At 52.0% G+C, this 19568-nt stretch overlaps 1 protein-coding gene and 1 long non-coding RNA gene across 3 annotated transcripts in view; one reads left to right on the top strand and one right to left on the bottom strand.

Moving 5' to 3' along the window:
- Positions 1-18230, bottom strand: LOC116450384. Of its 2 annotated transcripts, none has more exons than XR_004242783.1 (5): positions 16649-18230; positions 11767-11940; positions 6321-6474; positions 4872-4987; positions 1-3467 (listed from the first exon to the last, which is right to left on the bottom strand). It is a non-coding gene; the product is annotated as an uncharacterized LOC116450384 (long non-coding RNA). The 2 variants fall into 2 exon arrangements; XR_004242784.1 differs by lacking the exon at positions 1-3467 and adding an exon at positions 4060-4536.
- PLEKHO2 (pleckstrin homology domain containing O2) overlaps positions 15973-19568 on the top strand; it is a 26976-nt gene continuing 23380 nt past the window's right edge. The window contains 1 exon segment of the mRNA XM_032122833.1: positions 15973-16211. Coding sequence (XP_031978724.1) covers positions 16203-16211 — 9 coding nt within the window. The 5' untranslated portion in view covers positions 15973-16202.

The raw sequence follows: 19568 nt of genomic DNA on the forward strand, positions 1-19568 counted from the left end.
GGCTTTGGGAGAGGACTCAGGGGAAAAACCTGGCCATGGACACCCAAGAGGCACACCATAAGCCATGGGCTGGGGCAGACGGGCTGGAGTGCTGACTCTGCCTCCCACGCATGCCATTCAGGGAACAGCAGAGACGTCGTGGGATATTAGAAACTGGGCTTTGTTTGGAGAAGATGGTAGCGCATTCAAAGGCCAGGCTCAGGAGTGGGCCAGGGATGCCTCTGTTCCACAGCCCTCCCTGTCAATGCGGGCCGAGGCTGGCAAGGAACTGATGACTGCCTGAAATGAAAGGATGTTTTCAGTGGCATTGGCATTCACTCACAATCACACCAGAGCTTCACCTGAATCACAATCCGAGCTTCAGAATGTGCCCAGGGCTCCCAGGCCCTGGCAATGAGAAGCTGCATCCACAGGCTCCAGTCAGGATGGGTCTCTCAGGGGTGGCTGTGATTCCCAGAGTGCATGTCGTCTGTTTTCCAGACCCTGACCACAAACTGAGTGGGTATTTGGGGCACAAGCCCCACACCCCATCCCCTCTGAATACAAACACCTTCCTGAGCCCCAAACAGATTTGCAAAACCCAGCTGGGTGTGGGAGGGGAAGGGGTGTGTCCAAGGAGTGATAAGTACAACCCACCACTGGAGCTGGAGGGGAAAAATCACAGTCGGGTGCCACCCATTTGTACCAGCCCTGCCACAGGGCAGGTGAGCTAGTGACAGCCTGAGGAAGGCTGGAGGGAAGTACTCCCAGCTCAGCCATGAGATTAATCCAAGTGAAATTTATAGGGAGCCTGTTCTGCCTCAGACAGGGCCAAAATTCTCTGGCAGCTCCTGCGCTGGGCTGGCTTTGACCCATTTGCAGGCAGCAAATACATGGAGGGGCCAGACGGAGGTGAAGTCCCTGTGCACAAGGGCAGGCTTGTCCTGTTGAAATTACAAATATCAGCAAAATGGGGATTTGGAGGGTTTTCTGTGTGGCAAACAGTGTTGTGCTGGCATTAGGATGTGACAATTTGCTGCCACATTTGGCAGGCAATGGGGAGTTTGGTGACTCTGCACCCACCATAAGCTGTTGCTCATGGAAATCACTGTGGGTTATCACTGCAGGGACACTGGAGCCTCCAGGGCTCATCACCCACACATGTCCTCACAGGGCTGCCCTGTGAAAACCTGGGCAGAAATGATGGGTTGTGTGTGGCCATTCCTCCTGATTATGCAGTGAAGGATGGTTTCCATTAGTACCAGCACATAGCAAATCCAATCCTCACTTCCCCATCTGGTTTACGGGCTTTTCCTCAAGTTTTCCCATTGATTAAGGTGTGTGAGATGGATGAGCAGGGCTGGCGGGTGCTGGGTGTGCTACGTGTGCGATGCGACGTCCAGAGAGATTGCAGCAAGGCAGAGCCAAGAGGAGAGGTGGGAATAGATGAAAGAAAACCCTTTGGTTTCATCAACATCCACCTTGCTCTGCTGGGGAAGGTCTGAGGGGGCCGCTGCTGTCAGCAGGGGATGCAAAGGAAGGGAAAAGTATCTCCACAGGGAGCAGAGAAAGGTGAATGAGCTCTGGAAGCAGCAGGGAGGGTTTAGGGTATGGCAGTGAGAAAAGCTTTCTGAAGGCTTTTCAGAAATAAGTGAAGATGGGAAAGGGGTTGCCTTCATGGGGGTGTGTGTGCAAAAACCTCCATTGTGTCTGTGTTAGGTGACAAAAAATGGATGAATCCCAGGAGAATCAGGCTGAATCCATGTCTGGCAAGTGCTCTGCATCCCACTGCAATGGTCATCAATGATCATCATGGGCCATCAAAACCTAGCTACAAGCTGCGTCACAGACCTTCCATCCCAAGGCCATTCACCACGATGTATCTGCCTGGGGAATAGTTACTCGTACCAATAAAACCTTGTGCCCTGTTGTGGGTCCAGTGATGTCCAGCTCAGCCTGGAACAACCATGTGAGCTGGGTGAAGAGCCTTGTCCAAATGCTAACTGCAACATTGGGACCCAGGTTTTGGTGCTCCCTGGTCCCTGCACTGCCAACTGACCCACTTCCCACTGACATAATTTTGAAATTCAGAGTGGCAGTTTCCAGATGAACCCAAGGGACTTACCAGGGGTGTTCAGGAAAGACAAAACTTTGGTCCCACATGCTTTGCAGTGGATGTAGACTAAGGCAGAGGCTTCAGTTAACCCTTTTCCTGGGATTATTTGAAAACCTGGAGAATTACAGCGAGCCACCAACAATACAATAAATTTTGTGAGCTGAGAGGTTAAACAGAAGCTGCTGCAAAGGAAGCATGGAAAGAGGCACTGCTGAACCAGTAACATTTAAACTCTCCTGAATAAAATTCATAATAACCCTGGCATTTTATATCTGTCCATGAATTACAGTTAAAATCCCACCACGTCCCACGCACGCTCGTTGCTCCGTACAGCAATAAGATTACAGCAAAGAGCTGGACGAGCAGGGAAGAATGTAATTTAAATGCTGCTTCTTTGAAAACTAAGCCCTTCTTTTAAGGCACATTCAGAAAAGGAAAGTACAAATAACGCACTCAAAAGGTGCTATTTTTTCCAGGGGTGGGATGGCAGGGCTGGCACTGAGCTGCCTGCCCTGGGCAGCAGGATTGTCACCCTGTCCCTGCCTGTGGAGGAGGGACAAGACGGTGGGAGCTGTGCCTCTGCCTGTTCCAGTGCAAGGAGTTAAGCAAACAAAAGCCATTTTGCAAACATCCATGGTCCAGAGGTGTCCCTGGAATGCCAGGACAGGGAAGCCACTTGGCTTGTAGTCATCGGCTGGCCTTGCTGGCAGGAGCTGCCCTGTGAAACCCCACAGGGCCCCGGCCACAGGAGCTGGGGTTTTATCCTGTGCGTGATGAGAGCCCTGTCGACATGGAGATTACAGTACAAATCAGGTTAAAACCCATTTATCTGACCCAAGCAGCCCGTGTGCTAGGATGTGCAGAGGCGTGAGGAGGACCATCAACCGTGCTGATGGCTGCACAGCTGCCGGAGAGCCCGACAAACCCAGCCATGCAGCTGTGCACGGTGGGTAATCCAGGGCATGCAATAATTAAACCAGCACCACCTGGAAATAGCTCTTTCTGTAGCTCCAAGGCTTAACCAAATGAATGAAATTTGTGCTGGCATAATTAAAGTGATGTAGTTCAGGATCTTGTCTGCACCGGGGAGTTACTGCAGCTTGACTCTTTACTCTCTGGTGACAGCCCACGTGGAAGAACCCCCCAGCTCCAGCCCCTGCACAGCTCCAGTGCAGACTTCTCACCATCAGGGTGCCCGTTAACACCAGCCCATTAACACCAGTTCATTAACACCAGCATTCAAATCTGTCCGGCAGCACAATGACTCCAGCATCCTCCAGCAGCTGCCCCCTCTCATTCCAGCCCACAGCAGCGATGGCAAAGCACCGGGCTCTCGGCCGCTGTCCCTGCTCCGCTCCAGGGACTTGTAAATCTGCAGGAAAAATCAGTATTCTTCCATTTATAGTCACTCAGCTCAAACAATCTCTTTTTTTTCTCTGCTTGCCCTTTTAGGCGTTAAAATAACCCCAGACTCACTAGTGGCCAGATGGTTTTGGGGATATCAATGGTAAAATCCTGCACACAAGTGAGCTGCCAGTGAAACTTGCCAGTGGAAAATAAGGCTTGGAGCTTCCGTGGAGCTTCATTTCCACAGCTGATGTGTCACAGCAGCACACAGGCTCTGGCAATGCCACCACTGCTGTCACCGTGCAGCAGCCACCAGCTTTGCAGCTGGGAAAGTCCTGGGTAAATTCCCAGGAGATTTGTGCTCACTGAAACAATCCTGTCCCTGCCTTTTTCCTTCCCTTTCTAAATCTGGATTAAGCTTTCAGTCTGAAGAGGTGACATCAAATGTGATGGAGAGGAAGGAGGGGATGAGGTGGAGCAAGGCCCAAGGAGGTGGGGATAAGCAGCAGCTCTGTGTTGGTGCCCAGCCCTGGTCACAACACCGCAGGTACAGAGAAATTAATTTCCAAATTCTTGAAACACACAGTTTATAAATCTCTGATCCCTGGCAGCTCTCAGTGAGAAACAAGGAAAATTACAGGGGAAATAGTGCTCCTGCTAGGATGGAAGAGCTCAGAACCGCAGGGATGACCAAGGAGGATGTGCCAATGGTTTTCTGCCATCCAGCACCTCTTCCAAGCACTGAAGGCAGCAGCCAAAGGGATTTAAACTGGGGATTAGAGAGGCTGCCTGGCTGCAATGATACACTTGGGGTACAGGGAGCAGAGCATCCCCAGCACCAGAGGTTTTAGCTGTAATTAGACCAACATCTGTCCGGCGATGGTTGGGGCTTGCACAGTTGCTGTGCTGCTTCAGGCTGGGCTGGAGATTTCCCACAGGCTCCTCCTGCTTGGCTTTTCTGCAATTTCACAGATATCTGAATTTTTTTTTTTTTCACATCTGATGCGTTCTTCCTCTCCAGAAAGATTAAATCTTGATTGTCAGGTACTGGTGTAGCAGACAAGAAGATTTCCCTGCCTAGTCCAAATGTCATCCTGGTAAAAATGTTAGTAATAAAAAAGAAAAGAGAAAGGGTCCATTATGGACTCAGGCCTGAAAAAATATCCAAAAGGTGGATTCCAAAGTTTCGAAACAATTGAAGCTTGGTGGCTGAAGGGCGCTCTGGGGACTGCTGGGCCCAGTATACACATCCATAGGGTGGGAAAATCAATCAAAGATAATTGCCTGTGTGCTGGTCTTGAACTAAAAAGGAGCAAACCCATGCCTTTTCATTCATCCTGAATAGGTTTGGGGTTTATTGTTATTTTGGAAATTAGGGCAACGAAGGAAATGCCCATGTCAGGGGTGGTAGAATGGGCAGATGCCTTACCCGGAGAGGGTGCTGGGACTGGAACTGCAGGGATGTGTCCTGGTGGCACCCATCCCACATGTGAAGTAGGAATCCTTCTTCCTCCTCTCCTGGTTGTTGCCACTATCCCACTTCATCTGAGAGCAACGTACCAGGGAGAAACACTGGAGTCAAGTGGGTGCTGGTAATAAACCGAGCCAACCCAACCCCACCCCTGGAAGAGCAGGTCTTGGAAAAGCCGGTTACACTGGTGCCACGTGGGGGATGTGTTGTCACCACGCAGGGGGAAGCTATTTCAAGTTCCCCCAAAGGAAAGATGGCTGTTGGTGTTTGGATGATGGCTCCAGGGCTGGACTTGGGATCAAAAGCTGGACTCCTAGAAGGGGCAGGGGGACACCAGGAAGCGACAGCTGCTGTCTGCTCTCTGTGGCAGCTCTTCTATTCACCCCCAGGTAGGGTGATGTACCAAGGACCCGGCTGTGACTGGCACAGAATGAGCCCCCCCTCCCCACATTTTCACTTCCCAGCAAATCCCACTGCACTGGAGCAAGCACCAGGAGCAGAAACACGAGAGGAGAGAGATGAGCCTGGGGGTGGAGAGATGCAAAGATCAAACCAGCAGCGATTTCAAAATAAAATCCGACAGCCCAGGGAAAACATGGTGTGTCCTTGCCGAGGCTATCTTTTATGCCAATTAAAAAAAAAAATTGGCATGGCACGAAGGAGAGATGCATGGTATTTCCTGAAAAGGGTGTGGGGAGCATCCTTGGAAAGCCTGCCCTGCACAATGTGCTTGCTGTTTCCAGAAAAATAAAGTTTGCTGTGACCCACCTGTCCCTAAAAAGCAGCTATTTAGGGCTGGAACATGGTCAGCCCAGAGTCAGTGGCTGGGTCTGTCCTGACTGCAGAGCAGCTGGCACCTTTGCCAGGATTTGGGGTTTGGCATTTACCTGCAGCTCTTTAATTGCTGCAAAATGTCTTAGAAAAAAAGGTAGGAGAGCTGCCCAAGCACCAAGTGCTCACAACTAAAGGTCTTTCCCCTATAGCTTTTGGCTGGTGTCCTTAACCCCCCTAGCAGCCCCCAGAGCTGTGACAGAATAGGACAGGAGGGGTTTTCTCCTTTGCCACTTTTAGATTTTGGGAGTATTTTGACTCAGCTGGGAATCTGGGGGGTTTAGAGCAGCAGCTTTGGGGTTTGCCGGAGAGACAGCTGTGGGAGTGATGGGTGAGAGCAGTCCTGTGGGACTGTGGAGGGGCTCTGCTGGTAAAGGACAGGAGGGCTGCCCTTGGGAAGGGACAGTTTTTGGTGGAGAAGGGGGTGTGCCATGTTTGTGTCCCCTCATCCCCTGGCAAGCTGGGACCGGGACTCACTCCTCATCCCAGTGGCAGAGCATGCTTCGGGCTCACCAAGGGCATTTCTGGAGGTTTCGGCAGCATAGCAAGACTTGCCAAATCTCCAAGCGAGCTTACCTTTGACATGGAATTTCAACGGGGGAGCTTGGAAAACAAACACAAACCCACAGTATGGATAGGTTTTCTTTTTTCTGAGCTCTGCTCAGAAGCTGCAGGCAGGCGGTATTTGGGTGACCAGACTGGATCCAATGTTTTCTGGGCGGCCACGATGCTGAAAGAGAAGCAGCTCCACCTTAGGGCAGGCGCTGGTGCTGGAGCAGGGCCGACCTCGACATCAATCCAACCATCAGCCATCGCCCATCAATGATCATCTGTGCCAGGGACTGGCAACATCTGCTTCAGCCTGCAGCCAGGCTTCGAGCCAACACCAAGGTCTCAAGACTTGGGATCAGTTTGGGGCTGAGAATTTAGAGTTTTCCTTTGTCACACTGAAAAAACCAAACCCTCCAATGTTTATTTCTTTCCTAATGAGTCTGGGAGGTAAAAAAGCCTGTTTTCAGCAAATCACACTTTGCATCCTGCAAAAGCCCCCTGAGACCCACAGCAGGTGGAAATCCCACACAGAACAAAACTCCACAACAATAAAAACTCATCCTAAGTGGAAAAAGACTATCTAAAAAAAAAAACCAAAACAAAACAGTCAAAGACAAAGCAGGGTTCTATGGAGCCCTGGACATATCTGGATTAATCCCATAAAAATCAGCTGTTGGAGAATATCGGCTTCCCCGCAGGAGACAGCAGGAGAGATGCTAACCTGGTCTCGATTTGAAAGATGCTTATTAGTCCTCATCAAGCATAATTATGCTTCAAAGCCAAATGAGATGTCCAACTGAATTCTGAACACACGTTAATGTTTTTAAATGTGAAAAAACCCACAAAAACCCATTTACTGAATCCCAGCCAGGCTCCAAATGTTAAAATAGATGCTGCTAATGGCTCTGGGAAGGGAGGGCTGGAGTGTCACTGCAGCTTTGCCAATTAAATGGTTATTACTGACCAATTAGTCAGGAATCAACCCTGGGTTTAGTGATATCTGATTAAGTGTGTCCTGCAGATCAGCCTCAGTTGTTAACCAGGGGAAAGAAACACCTCTCCATCAGCCCCCCCGGATACTCAAACTGGGCAGGGTTTGTGCCCATCCTGCTCATGAAAAATCTCTTTTTCTTCCAGCACTACAACTCTCCTGGGGGAAACACATCTCAAGGACCTATCTAGGCACGGCAAAACCTTTCAGAGCTGGGAAGGAAATGGGAAGGAAATGAGGGAAAAGGGGAAAATTAACCACACGCAGAGGGTGGCTTCTCCCCCCGCAGCTCACAGGTTGCTGCTGCCCGGCACATGCTGGGCCATGCCCATTCACAGGCTTTTCCAAATATTATCCCAATATTTTCTTTCAGTTCCCAGATAAATGGGCCTCTTCAGCAGGCTTTAAGCTCACTCTGTTCCAACGTTTTCTTTAAAGCAGCAGAGGAAACGTTTGAGTTGCACCAAGCTGCTGAATCCCACTTTCAGGGCTGAGCTGCAAGGGGTTTTCTGAGAAAAAATAGGGGCAGTGTTGGGCTTCTTCCTTGTTTCATCAGGAAATACGAAGGAGGCCACATCACCCCTTAATCTTCCTTTCTTCCTGCCTCCTCTCCAACCTGTGGTCTGTCTTTCCCATGCTTTCCTGTGGTCTTCAGAAATTTCTGAGCATATCCCCAGCTTTCCATAGTACCCCATGGGCAAGCAGGAGCATCCTCCTGCAGAGCATCCTGCCTCTGAATACCCCTGAGACATGGGGAAACTCCAGGGGACCTTGATATCTCCTGTGGGGCTGGGACAGCAAGGCCACAGCACCCAAGCGAGCTGAGGAAAGTGCCTATGCAACAGCCAGGGAGGGTGATGCCAGACAAAAGGTACGAAAGCACAAAAAAAGAGCAGAATTTCAGAAAATGTCAGTGCAAAGAGCCACTTCCTTCCAAGGACTGGGTGCAGCAACTTGTAGAGGGTCCATCCAACCAAAATTATAGTGGATGAAGGATGTTGCAAGCCCAGGGAAGCTGGTGTGGTTGAGCAGAGGATTACTGCTCACCTCTTTGTTCCAGGTGAGAAGATACCTCTGGATGCCCTGGCTAGCTTGGACAGCATCTGGGCAGAGAGAATAGCCCTTGGACACAGGGACAGGGCAGGTAAGAAGCTGTATGTGGATCTGAGGTGCAACAGGGTGAAGGAAGGGAAGAAAAATTTAAAGACATTGTGGCTCTGGGAGTCTCTGATAGGCTGGAGGGAGGCAAGAACAGACCTGATACAGGGGGGCACTGCTCAAGGCATTTCCTGGCTCCTTACTCTGCCCTAGACACCTACAACTGGTGCTTACATGGTCTGGAGGGGGGTGAGGGAGGTGATGCTCCCCAGGCACTGAGACATGTGGGGTCCATGGGGATGTGTCCTTGGGAAATCCCACTAAGAACTCCAAACCTGTGATGTGCAGGAGCATCCCCAAAGTGATACCCAAAGGGGTCCAGCCCTGGTGATGGGACAAGTTCGGTGACTGGGGACAGGATGTGGCCCTTTCCCTCCTTCTCATCTGGGTTACCCGTCCTGGAAAGGGGGGAATCCCGTTTTCCCGGGCCGCAGGATGGGGCATGAAGAGGCCAACAGCCTCAGCAGATGTGGGATCTGTGGTGGTCCCTGTCTGCCCCCGTCTTCTGGAGCAGTGCAAAGGCTGCATCAGCTCATTTCCTCCCACCTTTCCTTTACCCCCGAGCATCCCTCAGGGCCAGGGCACGGAAATCCCCCGCAGGGCCGTGCCACGGTTGTCCGGATGCAGCCGGGGGCGTGGAGGAGATGCCGCGGTCCCCGGAGCCCGGGGAGTCCGGGGAGCCCCAAGGCTGCCCGCGGCCGGTGCGCCGGGCCGGCACTAGGTGGGGATGGCACCACGCCGCGGGGAGGAGGAAGGGCGGGAGGAAGGGCAGCGCCGGGGCTCGGGCTGGGCTGCTGCTGCTGCTGCCCGGGGAGCAGCGGGGGCTCGGGCTGCGGTAGATTGACAGGATGGGCTGAGAGGGGCTAAAGGGAAAGGCTGAGGGGAGGGATGGAACAAGGATGCGGGCGGTATGGCCGGGATGCTGGAGACAGAGTGGCAGGGATGTTGGTGGCAGCAAGAACCCGTTACCACGTCAGGCTGCCGAATCAGGCATTACTGCAAAGGCTGTGGCTGTCAGACAATCTGAGTCCTCTCCTTGCCCCACTCAGGCTCGTAACGGTCATTACTGACATTAATTACATTTTGAAATTTTAGAAGGGAAGTATTTCCTACATGTTCTCAGTCAGTTTTTCTTCTGGATCCCACAGCTTGTTGCATCCATGGGTCTGTGCTAAAGTGGGACACTGGCATGGCTGAGAGCTGGGCAGTTGGTCCCCAAGCTCTTGGCCTCATTGGAAAGGCTGAGAGGAGGCCACAGTGCTGGGAGAGGGATGCAAAGTGCTTGTGGTCCCAGTACCACCTCACTGCAGGGCTAAAGGGGGATGAACCCCTGTCAGGGAGAAAACTCTGTCACAGGAGAGGGTTTCACACTGGCTGCTTGGCCAATGGCAGTACGTGCAGAACCCGTCTTGCACACAACAGGCCAATGCAATAAGCCCTGCACGTGAAAAGGTTTACTTGCTGTAAATCTTTGCGGAATTCACTTGATCCAATCCTACCTCATGAGTCACCAGCAAAACCAGGGCACAGCTGTAAATTTCACCCCCTCCCTGCTCACACCAAGACTCAGCTCATTTCCACAGCCACCGCACAAGGCATCTTCAGGGAAAGCATCACCCTGAAGTCCTGATCCAGGAGACAGGATTTTTCCAGCCTCCTCCTGCAGGGACCCAAGCACTGGCAGCAGGAATTCGGCCATCAGCATCTGCAGGGAAACCCAGAGGTGAAACAACTGCTGATACGCCTTTTTACACCCAGTTTTGGGGAGCCAATCTCACCAGTGGGTTAGGTGCACAGATCACAGCCATGGTCAAGTTGTTTAATTTTTGCTTCCCCTCTTCTCAACAAAAAACCAACAAGCCAGCCCAATCCTGCAGCATGTCTGCCAAAATGCATGTTTACCACAGAAATGGTGGCTCAGAATGAACCACTGAGGTCTGCACCCTCAAACCAGGGGGCAAAGGAAGTCAGCATCACTGGAACAGGAGCATAAATCAGAATATTGATTTAAATGTAACTATTGATTTAACCCCTTCTGCTGCTTCCCTGTGTTCTCTACATGCTCATCCATGTCATAAAGAACATAATTTCAGACAACTCCATGGTTGCTCACTGTGCAAGACATCGATCCACAAAACTCCCGAGTCCCTTTGTGCTCAGGAACCAGGCAGGGTGGCAGGTAGGGATCAGAATCAGGATGGCATGGGATGGGCCTGAGAGCAGGAGTACATGAAGCAGGATTGTATTACCAGAGGTCATCAGTGCTACAGGTACCAGATTACACTTCTCTGAGGATTTGTTTCTTGCCACAGCAAACAAACTCAGGTTCTGAGGATGTTACCATGTATATCTATAACATATTTTTATATATCCCAGCAGCTCCAGGAGGATTCCAATGTTGCATTGCATGCAGGAAAGCCAGTGGCTGCAATGCACCCAGAGATGCTGCCTTACCTTAAACTCAACAAGAAAAATCCCTCAAGCACCTCTGGGGCTGCAGCTTCACCTTCTCAAAGTGGCATGCACAGAGCAGAGGTGTTTTGGGGAGCTCCCATGCCTAGACAGAGTAGGGAGGCAGTGGGAGGTCAGGACTATGGAGCAGGAAGTGATTCCCCCCCAAACTGAGTCTGGTTTGAAAGCCTGGAAAGCACTAATACTAACAAATAGTCAGTGTGTTTATATCCCACCTTCCTGCTGGAGAGCAGGGGTTATTTTTGGCATATTTTGTCATTGGTGGAGATGTCAGTGAAGGCCAGGAACAGTGAAGAGCTATTGGGAGAGCCCAGAGGCAACTGTCCCAGGCACAGGATGATGAGATGAGGGATGTGGGAAGCTGCTCCAAGCCATTTACACAGGGATTGGGTTTTGCCTGCAGGATGTGGGGCACAGCCTTGGCTTCAAAACACCTGGGGACTAAAAGCAGCATGGACCATCCTATTCCAGCCCTGTTCTAGTCCCGCACTGCTCCCATTCACCCTGTGCAGCAATGGAGCAGGAGAGTTATCCTGAGCCCTCACCCACCAGGTGCTTCACTCCTTCTCACCTTTCATGCATAAACCATGGCCATCACCAGGACACCAACAGTGATGTTCTGGCATCATCAGTCACCTCTTCCAGCCTGCACCTACTGTCTTTCATCAGGGCTTACTGTTCATGCTGAGTTAAAACAGAAAGGAAGAAGAGAGCACAAAGCAGCATTGCTCATTGCCCACTTTCCACTCTGCCACAGGGCTTGGCCATGTTCCTTCAACTCACTGCTGGTTTTAAGATCATTTAAACCACTAACTTGTCCCATTTTCCCCCAGCAAGTGACCTCCTTACCGACAGTTTTGGATCGCTTTGTCCCTCCTGTGAGCACCAAACGTCCTCTGCAGCCAGGACTGCTTTTCCTTACAAAACCATCAAGATCAGCAGGGAGAGCACATGAATTCCTTGTGAGCGCTTGCAGGCTGATGGCTTTGGCAGATAGCTGGGTCTTCTCTTCCAGATATGTAACTAAAATAGGGAGCAAGAGTAGCTGGGAAAACCCAGGTTTGATTAGGGCAGAAGCTTGGACTGGTATCAGCCAAGAGGAAAACAGGTAAAACCAGGATTTTGGCAGGTCGTGTTTACAGGCCAAGCCTCAGACCAGGCATGAAAACCCTGACTGGCCCCACTGCAGCAGGGAATGTGGCTGGAAGCACCATCCTTTCACATGGCTTGTCCCAAAAACCACAAGATTTAAGCCCCAGAAAGCTGGTGAGAGGTGAAGAAAGACCTTTTTCTGTGTCAGCTCCAGATGTGTGGTCTCCCATCTCTCCAGCCTTTGCTGCTGCTAATTCCCCATGCATCACCCAAGGATTTGGCCACCCCCACGAGTACTTGGCTAGCACAGGTAGTGTGGAGGACTGCAGTCCACCTGACGAACTGATTTAGTCCACACAACCATGCCATTGTGAGAGGTGCCATGGGCTCTACTTGGCATCAAGAGCCTGAACTGAGCCCTACCCTTGCGCATCCATTCAGACCCAGCACTTTCTCTGGACCTCTCTGTTTTTAGGCCCCAACCAAACAGATGAAATTAAGAACACCCCCATTAATTTGCCCATGTATATGAAGGGTAGAGGATTTCTCCTCCAGCTCAGGAGCCCTGTGGCCTCACTGAGCCCAGCATTGGTTTCCAGTGTCACAGGCGTGTTCACCTCCTCCTCCCCAGTGCTGAGCAGATAACAGGGCAATTGCCATAATGAGTCTCTGTCCAGCCCTGCTCAAACCAATTTAACGAAGCCAGGCACTAATGAACTTGGCTTCAGAGCACCCCGGAGATGGGTTATTGCCATTTGAAGTGGAGGAAAACCAAGGCGAGAGCAGGTGGAGTGGCTGACCCTGGTCATGAGGTACCTCAGGTTGGATGCAGGAGACAGAGCTCCCTGCCTGCAGCAGGGAAAGGATGGCAGGTAGACATGAGGGTGACCACAGCTCTCTAATGTGGTGTCTGTGGCTGGAGAGACTGGTTTGTCCATGTTTGGGAGGGCAGGAGGGACTCCCCACCCATTGCAGTCCTGTCTCATCCCTGAGTGGCTTTGGGGAAGCTGTGTCTCTGCAGCCAGAGCTTCTGACACCCAGCACCACGGAATTCCTCTACATCCTCCCCACCGAGTTTTGCAAGACCCCAAATGCGGCCATTGAGGCACAGAGCAGGAAGACTCATGGGACCCCTTGCGAAGAAACTTCCTCAGTTAACGACTCACCATCCCACCCTCCCTGGTGTCACTCGTGACTCCATTTCACTTTGCTGCAGCAGCATTTCACCACCTCTTATCAAAGTAGAAGACAACAGGCCAGCCTGTCTGGGCTGCAGACACATGCTCAACACCTCTCCCTGCAGCATTTTTGGACCAACCTCCCTGTTGTGAACTGAACATCCTCTTGCAAACAACAGGTTCCCCTGCAATGCTGGAGGGGGTCAGAGTGGGTCTCTCCAGGTCTGCCTGCAAGGTTAAGGATAGCTGATAGATCACAGGGATGTGGCCTCTGCACCGCATGCTCTCACAGCACACACGTCCTTACATGCATGCTGACTGCATGCTAAAAATATTCTTCACTTTTTGACCGATTAAAATTTTCCAGGAGAGCTGGAACCACAGCCCGCACCCTATCTGTACAGCCAGAGGCTTCCCCTCACCTCCCCCAGCCCTGCCAGGAAACAGAGAATACTGAACACAGTTCCAGTAATTTGGGGGTTTTTGGTTGTTTTAAAAGCCTGGCTAAAATACAATCTGTTTTCAATAGTTTATTTTGTGATGTCTGGCACCATCCTGGAGCCAAACTCAGGACTGTGACACCCTGTCTTGCTCTCACACTCCCACTGAGAAGGCTGTGGGTGAGCTGTTATGATCCCACTTCCCACCCAAAATCCCGTTTTGATGGCTCAGGAAATTAAACAAAGAAAACATGTTTTAAAACCACCTCCCACCTGGCGTTAGGCAGCAGAGAGCTAACACTGGCTTGGTGACAGCTCTGAATGCTGATGGCCAGTCATGATTTTCTTGTCATATCTTTCAGAGGTGCCTGTTGTGCTAGGTAAAGACGGAATCTGAAGGATGCTGTCAAACCCCTGGCCACTGGCCAGGCCCCTCTGTGCCAATCTCCGATGCTTGTGGCAGCATTTTGCCTAATTTGGCTCTTGGCCATGGAGGAGGAGCAGGGGAGGCCACAGAAGGTGTTTATACAACATGGGGATTGTCTCGGCGAGACCAGAGTCTTTGCCAAACCTGGAGCTAAGCTGATAGGAAGGAGATGTCATCAGTGAGTTTTTGCTAATTATCACTAATAATTATTTGTGTGTACTTTCCCTTAAGAACTCCAGTCCTGGCTCAACCCCTGCTGCTCCTGCAGCCCTGTGCAACTGGAGCAAACAGGAGGGTCTTACCCCAAAATCCTGCAGGTGAGAGGAGAGGGAGGGCAAGTGTAGTGCTTGGGGCAATGCCTTGACCATGGTGGTCAGCATGATGCATCCTCCCTCTTGATGCTTTCTTGCTGCTCACAGCAGTTACAGCCAGTTAGACCCTGTCTGTCCTCCCTTGGCTTTTCCAAGTGTATTTGGTGCCTCAGCCCCTTGTCAAAACCGAGATTCATCACAGCAAAGCTATTAGCTGCTCCCTCCCATATGAGATGTCTTTCTGCTGACACGGCAATCATTCTCCTGTCAATGTGCCTTGACAGTACCAGGATTTCTCATTTCAAGTCCTGGTGTGTCCCAGGGTGATTCCCAGCTCCCCCATTAACCCCTGGCCCTGCAGGATGGGGGTAGCCAGCCCTGATGGATGCTCTGCTATCCCTTCCACCTCTGGTTAGCAGAAGCTGCCTCCTATTTTTCCTCTCAGCACTTCCCTTACCTATGCAGAAGAGCATTTAACCTGGAGGTAGAGGGTGTCAGACTTTTATTCTCCTTTCCTTCTTATTTTCTGTGCTGAGAACAATGGAGGCAAGGTTTGCAGAGGGAGGTAATGTCTTTTTTTAGACTGACTGAAATAATTAGAAGAAAAACCAGGCAGGCTGTTGGGTACACGAGCCCTCCAGCAGGCCTGAAATAGCTGCAGAAGTCTGCAAAGCTGAATACCAGTGGTGAACAATGGCTCTGAGCATGACTAGTGTTAACCAGTTCTGCTACCAAAGACCATTCCCCAGCTGTTTTCCTCGGGTGAATAAGCGGCATCAGCCCTCTGCCAAAATGCATGGTCCAGAGACCACCCCATGGCCAGGAGCTAGCACTGTGGCTGAGGGAGCCACATGGCTACACAGACCTGAGCCCTGGACATTGCTCCACACTGGGTTCATGGAGCATCCCTCAACCTCTCTACACCCTGCACCCTGTCCTGCTGCTCCTGGGGCCTGACCTGACCGCAGCCCCAGAGACACTGTGACACTCTGGACCCTGCCCCACCCCTGGGACCCTGCTTGACCCTGAGGACTCATTGATTTCAGGCGCTGTCTTAACTACAGGGGTCTGGCCTGGTCTCATGGGACCCTCTCATCCCAAGGGACCATGTGAGACACCAGGGAGCCCCCTGACCTTTAGGACCTGCTGATTTCAGGGACTCTCCTACGACGGGGGTCTAGCCTGATCCCTGAGGGCCCTGCCTTACCTCAGGAACTGTATCTGACCTCGGGGACTCTGTCTAATCCTGGGGATCCTATTGGACCCTGGGGACCCCGACAGACACTGGGGACCTTCTGATTTCAGGAATCCTCCAATTTCAAGGATTCTCCGATTTCAGGGACATTGTCCTAACAATCCGTGGTGACCCTATCCGACACCGGGGGATCTTTCCCACCCCAAGCTCCATGTCCCACCCCGGGTATCCTGTCATCCCTGGTTATCCTGTCCCACCCCAGGGTCCATGTCCCACCCCTGACCGCAGGGACCCCGTTCATCCCCCTTCCCCGGGCTCAGTCCCAACCCGTCCCGGGGGCTCCCAAGCCCACGTCGGCGGCCGGGGGGGCCGGGGCCGGGCCAGGCGAGGGGCCGGGCCAGGCGGCGGCGGGGCCGGGGCCGGCGGCGGGGGCATCCCCGCCTCCTCGCTGGCAGCGCCGGAGCCGCCGGAAACCCGGCGGTACTGCTGCTGCCGCGGCTCCGGCTTCCCGAGAAGTTGTTGCGGAGGGAGAGCGGCGCGGCCCGGGCCGGCACCCCCTGGCCCGCCCGGCATGACCGTCCGCCCGGAGCCCAGCGGGGCAGCGGGGCGGTGGCCGAGCCCCTGAGCGGGCGGCGAGGAGCCATGGAGCAAGTGAGTCCGGCCGGGAGCGGGACGGGGAGAGGGGGTGACGCCGGGACAGGGAGGGGGAACCCCCAGGCCGGGCGGGAGAAGCCCCTGCCGGGGCAGGGGTACCGCACCGGCCACTTCGGGGTGTTTTCGGGTGTTCGCCGGCGCTGGGACATCCCGGCCCCGCTGCGCCCGGGAGACAGCGAAGGAGACCGCGGGACGGGGGGTTCCCCATCCCCAGCAGCCCCCGGAGCGGCTCGGGCAGAGCCTCGCAGCGCATCCCCGCATCCCTCGGGATGTTGGACCCGGCCAGGAGGGGCTGCCGGGCTCGGCCGGCGCTGGCTAAGCCGGGCTGGTTCCACGCGTGCTCGGGCCACCCCGAGTGACTCCCGCTGGGGTGTTGTCCTGCCCTGCTGGAGCCAGGCCTGGGTCAAATCGCCAGCTTGGACATGTCTACGCACCTCCAGCCTTCCCCACTTCTCTTCTGCTCCTCCTTCTGCTTGGGACGGGTTTAACTCTGAGAAGGGCAGTGGTGCTTGTTCTGCACACGTAGGTTTTCTCGTCCATGGGATCACACACTCCAATAATCCATCCCTGTGAGGATTGATAAAAATGCCACAAATTTGTTAGCAAGTTAAACAGGTCTTTTTTCTCCCCTCGTCTGACCATGCAATTATTTCTGCTTCCTCTCCTTGGATGAGGTTTTCCTGCTCATACACAAAGAAAGCTCCCGGTAGGACAGACTGCCGGAGGACTTTAAGCTCTGTCTGGTACATGCGATCCCTGTAGCTGTGGCTTGTGTCTCCCCCCCTCACACCTCCTTATTTCATCTCCCAACATTCTGTGGCAAGAAATGAAAGCTCTTTTAAAACAGCAGGGAGACAGCAAAGCAGCCCAAGTTGGTAGTGACTGAGAGTTGCTATTATCCGCTGGCATCCATGAAATTAATCCACAGCAGAGAAACTGCTTCCAGCTGGTGGCTGCTGGCCAAAGGGGCTTCGCACCTATCCCAGCATTGACTGGTTGTCTCACGGGCTTCTCTTCTTTAGCGACACATGCATCCTCCAGGGATTGCTTGCAGAAGGGGTGTCAGAGGCAAGTTCCCCAAGTTCCACGTGGATCTGAGCAGTTTGTTTCCAGTGAGGTAGTTCTGCTCGAGCAGGCTGGGGAGAAGTGGAAGTGCTAACAGCAAGGTTTGGGAGATAAGGTGAAAAGGGAGAAAAAGAGTGGAGGTGTCGGGATGCAGGTTTTCTCCTGGGATTTGTTCATCAGCACCGTGTAGAAAGGAGTCTGTGATAAGTGAGATGCTTGCTTGCAATGAAGTTGATGTAACTGGCTAAGACACTTCTGTCTCTGTGTAACTTTAAAGCACCACTGTGATTCAACTCTTGGGGGTTTGTTGTGTTGGAAGACATGAAGAGTATGTGGGTTTGTGGGCCTGTAAAATACAGGGCAGGGCAGGGGAGAAAAGAACTGCCTAATTTTTAATAAAAAGCCATCCTGTCTGATTTGGGTTTTCTGCTGAGCTGCAAAATGTGAGACTAAACCAAGCTGAAGGAGTGGAACTCGTGTTTCACTTCTAATGCCACCATGATGTAAAATGCAAAAATAGCTCCTATGGATTGGTTTTGGGAGCAATGCCTTTGGCAATGAGCGAGCATCAGGATAGCTCAGTTCTTCCTTCGTTTACACTGGCTCATTTGGCTGATGTCAGGGGGCTTCTTCTCATGGATTTACCACAGGAATGAATCCAACCCAAGAACATCCCAGGAACGATATCCTTATATTTCTTGCAGAATGTTCATATATAGCTGAGTTAACAGCAGCTCATGTCTTTGTGTCATGCTCCATTTTAACTGTGGAATTGCAGGCAGAGAACACAGGATGGACACAACGCCCTGCTGCCGGTGCCCTGCCCTGGCCAACAGTGCCTTGCCAATTTGGGGCAGGGCCGGCATAAAAATAATCCACAAAAATGTCAGGCACCATCTTTGAGCCTCTTCTTGCTTTTGCAGGAACAAACTTCCCAGTTGCATCATCTGTTTTTTTATGTCCTTAAGCCGCAGGTGAGGGATTACAGCACCTGTCCCCCCTTGTGGGATGTGCTGGGTACATGCAAGGGGGAAGCCGCTGAGCCAGAGCCCAGCAGCTCAGCATCCCTACAGAATTCTGGATCTCACCCCCTGCCACACAGCAGGGACAAGAGGAGGGCAGCTCAGGCTCAGGTGACTTCTGTGCAGGGCAAGGGGCACAGCCCTCCACTTGTGGCTGTTGTCATCTGCTGAGACCAGCACTCTCCATTTCATTGCACTTTCCATCACCTTCCCTCTCTTGGGCTGCTCAGGTGGGGCTTGGAGTCATGGATCCTCTGTGTGGATGATCCCAGGTGCCAGCACAGCAGGAAGTCTTACCTGGTATGGAGGGTGCCCCATGCATGGCTCCTTTCAGGCTGGGGTTCCAACCAGGGCTCCTGAGTGATCTGGGGAGCTCCAAGGCAACCCTTCAATGCCAAGGAGGGGAGGTACTGTCCCTGGAAGGCTGGAGAGCCAGGCCCCAAACCAGCTCTGCCCTTGCTGTGCCTTTTGCAGAGGTGCCAACAGGAGCCCAACATTAGAGGTTGTTTTTCAGAGGTAGATGTTATGTGCTGTGTCTTCACAGGGAGTACTTTTGTTTTAAAACCAGAGTCGTTTTCACTCTGCAGAAGAGAGCGTGGATAGATGTATTTACCATGTGACTTCAGCCTTTCTGCCAGGTGGGGAAAAAAACCCTGCAAAAATTTACCTGCCAAGCAAAAAAAAAAAGCCTTAAAGAGTAAAAACATTTTAGCAGTTGTTGGTCTGCACTCACTTGAATAAACTCTTCATACAGCTACATCCATGCACAAGTGCTACGAGGGACACTGAAGTCCATGCCCAGTTATCTAAAAATTACATCAAAAGGGTTCTCAATCAGGAAACCAGCAGGTCTGTATTTGTGCAGGAATTGATGTTTGCTGAAGTCGCAGGTCTTAACTGAATACAACTTCCTGGCAACCTAAAAAGTCAAGTTTAAAAAAAACCCACCCTACGCAGTCCCTCTCATTTCCCGGAAAACTTTTTGATGCTCAGTCATCCTGTATTGTGGCCATTTCAGATGCAGCTCAGTACAATTGAAATAACTTCTACAAAAGGCTACCAAGGTTGTAACAGGTTTTGGCCTAATTTTCTTTTAGGTGAAACATAGTTTGAGTTCCTTGTTCCTAGTCTGCACCTGAGCCTACTTGCAAAGCCCAGCCCCTTCCAGACCTTAGTGGAGGTCAGAATAAATGTGGGTGCATGGGGTGTTTAAGCTGTTTTTCTTCTTTTTATGGGTGCAAGCTCCCTCTTTGGAATAAGAGCCTAC

Source organism: Corvus moneduloides, chromosome 13, assembly GCF_009650955.1.
Source record: "Corvus moneduloides isolate bCorMon1 chromosome 13, bCorMon1.pri, whole genome shotgun sequence".
Taxonomy (NCBI): domain Eukaryota; kingdom Metazoa; phylum Chordata; class Aves; order Passeriformes; family Corvidae; genus Corvus; species Corvus moneduloides.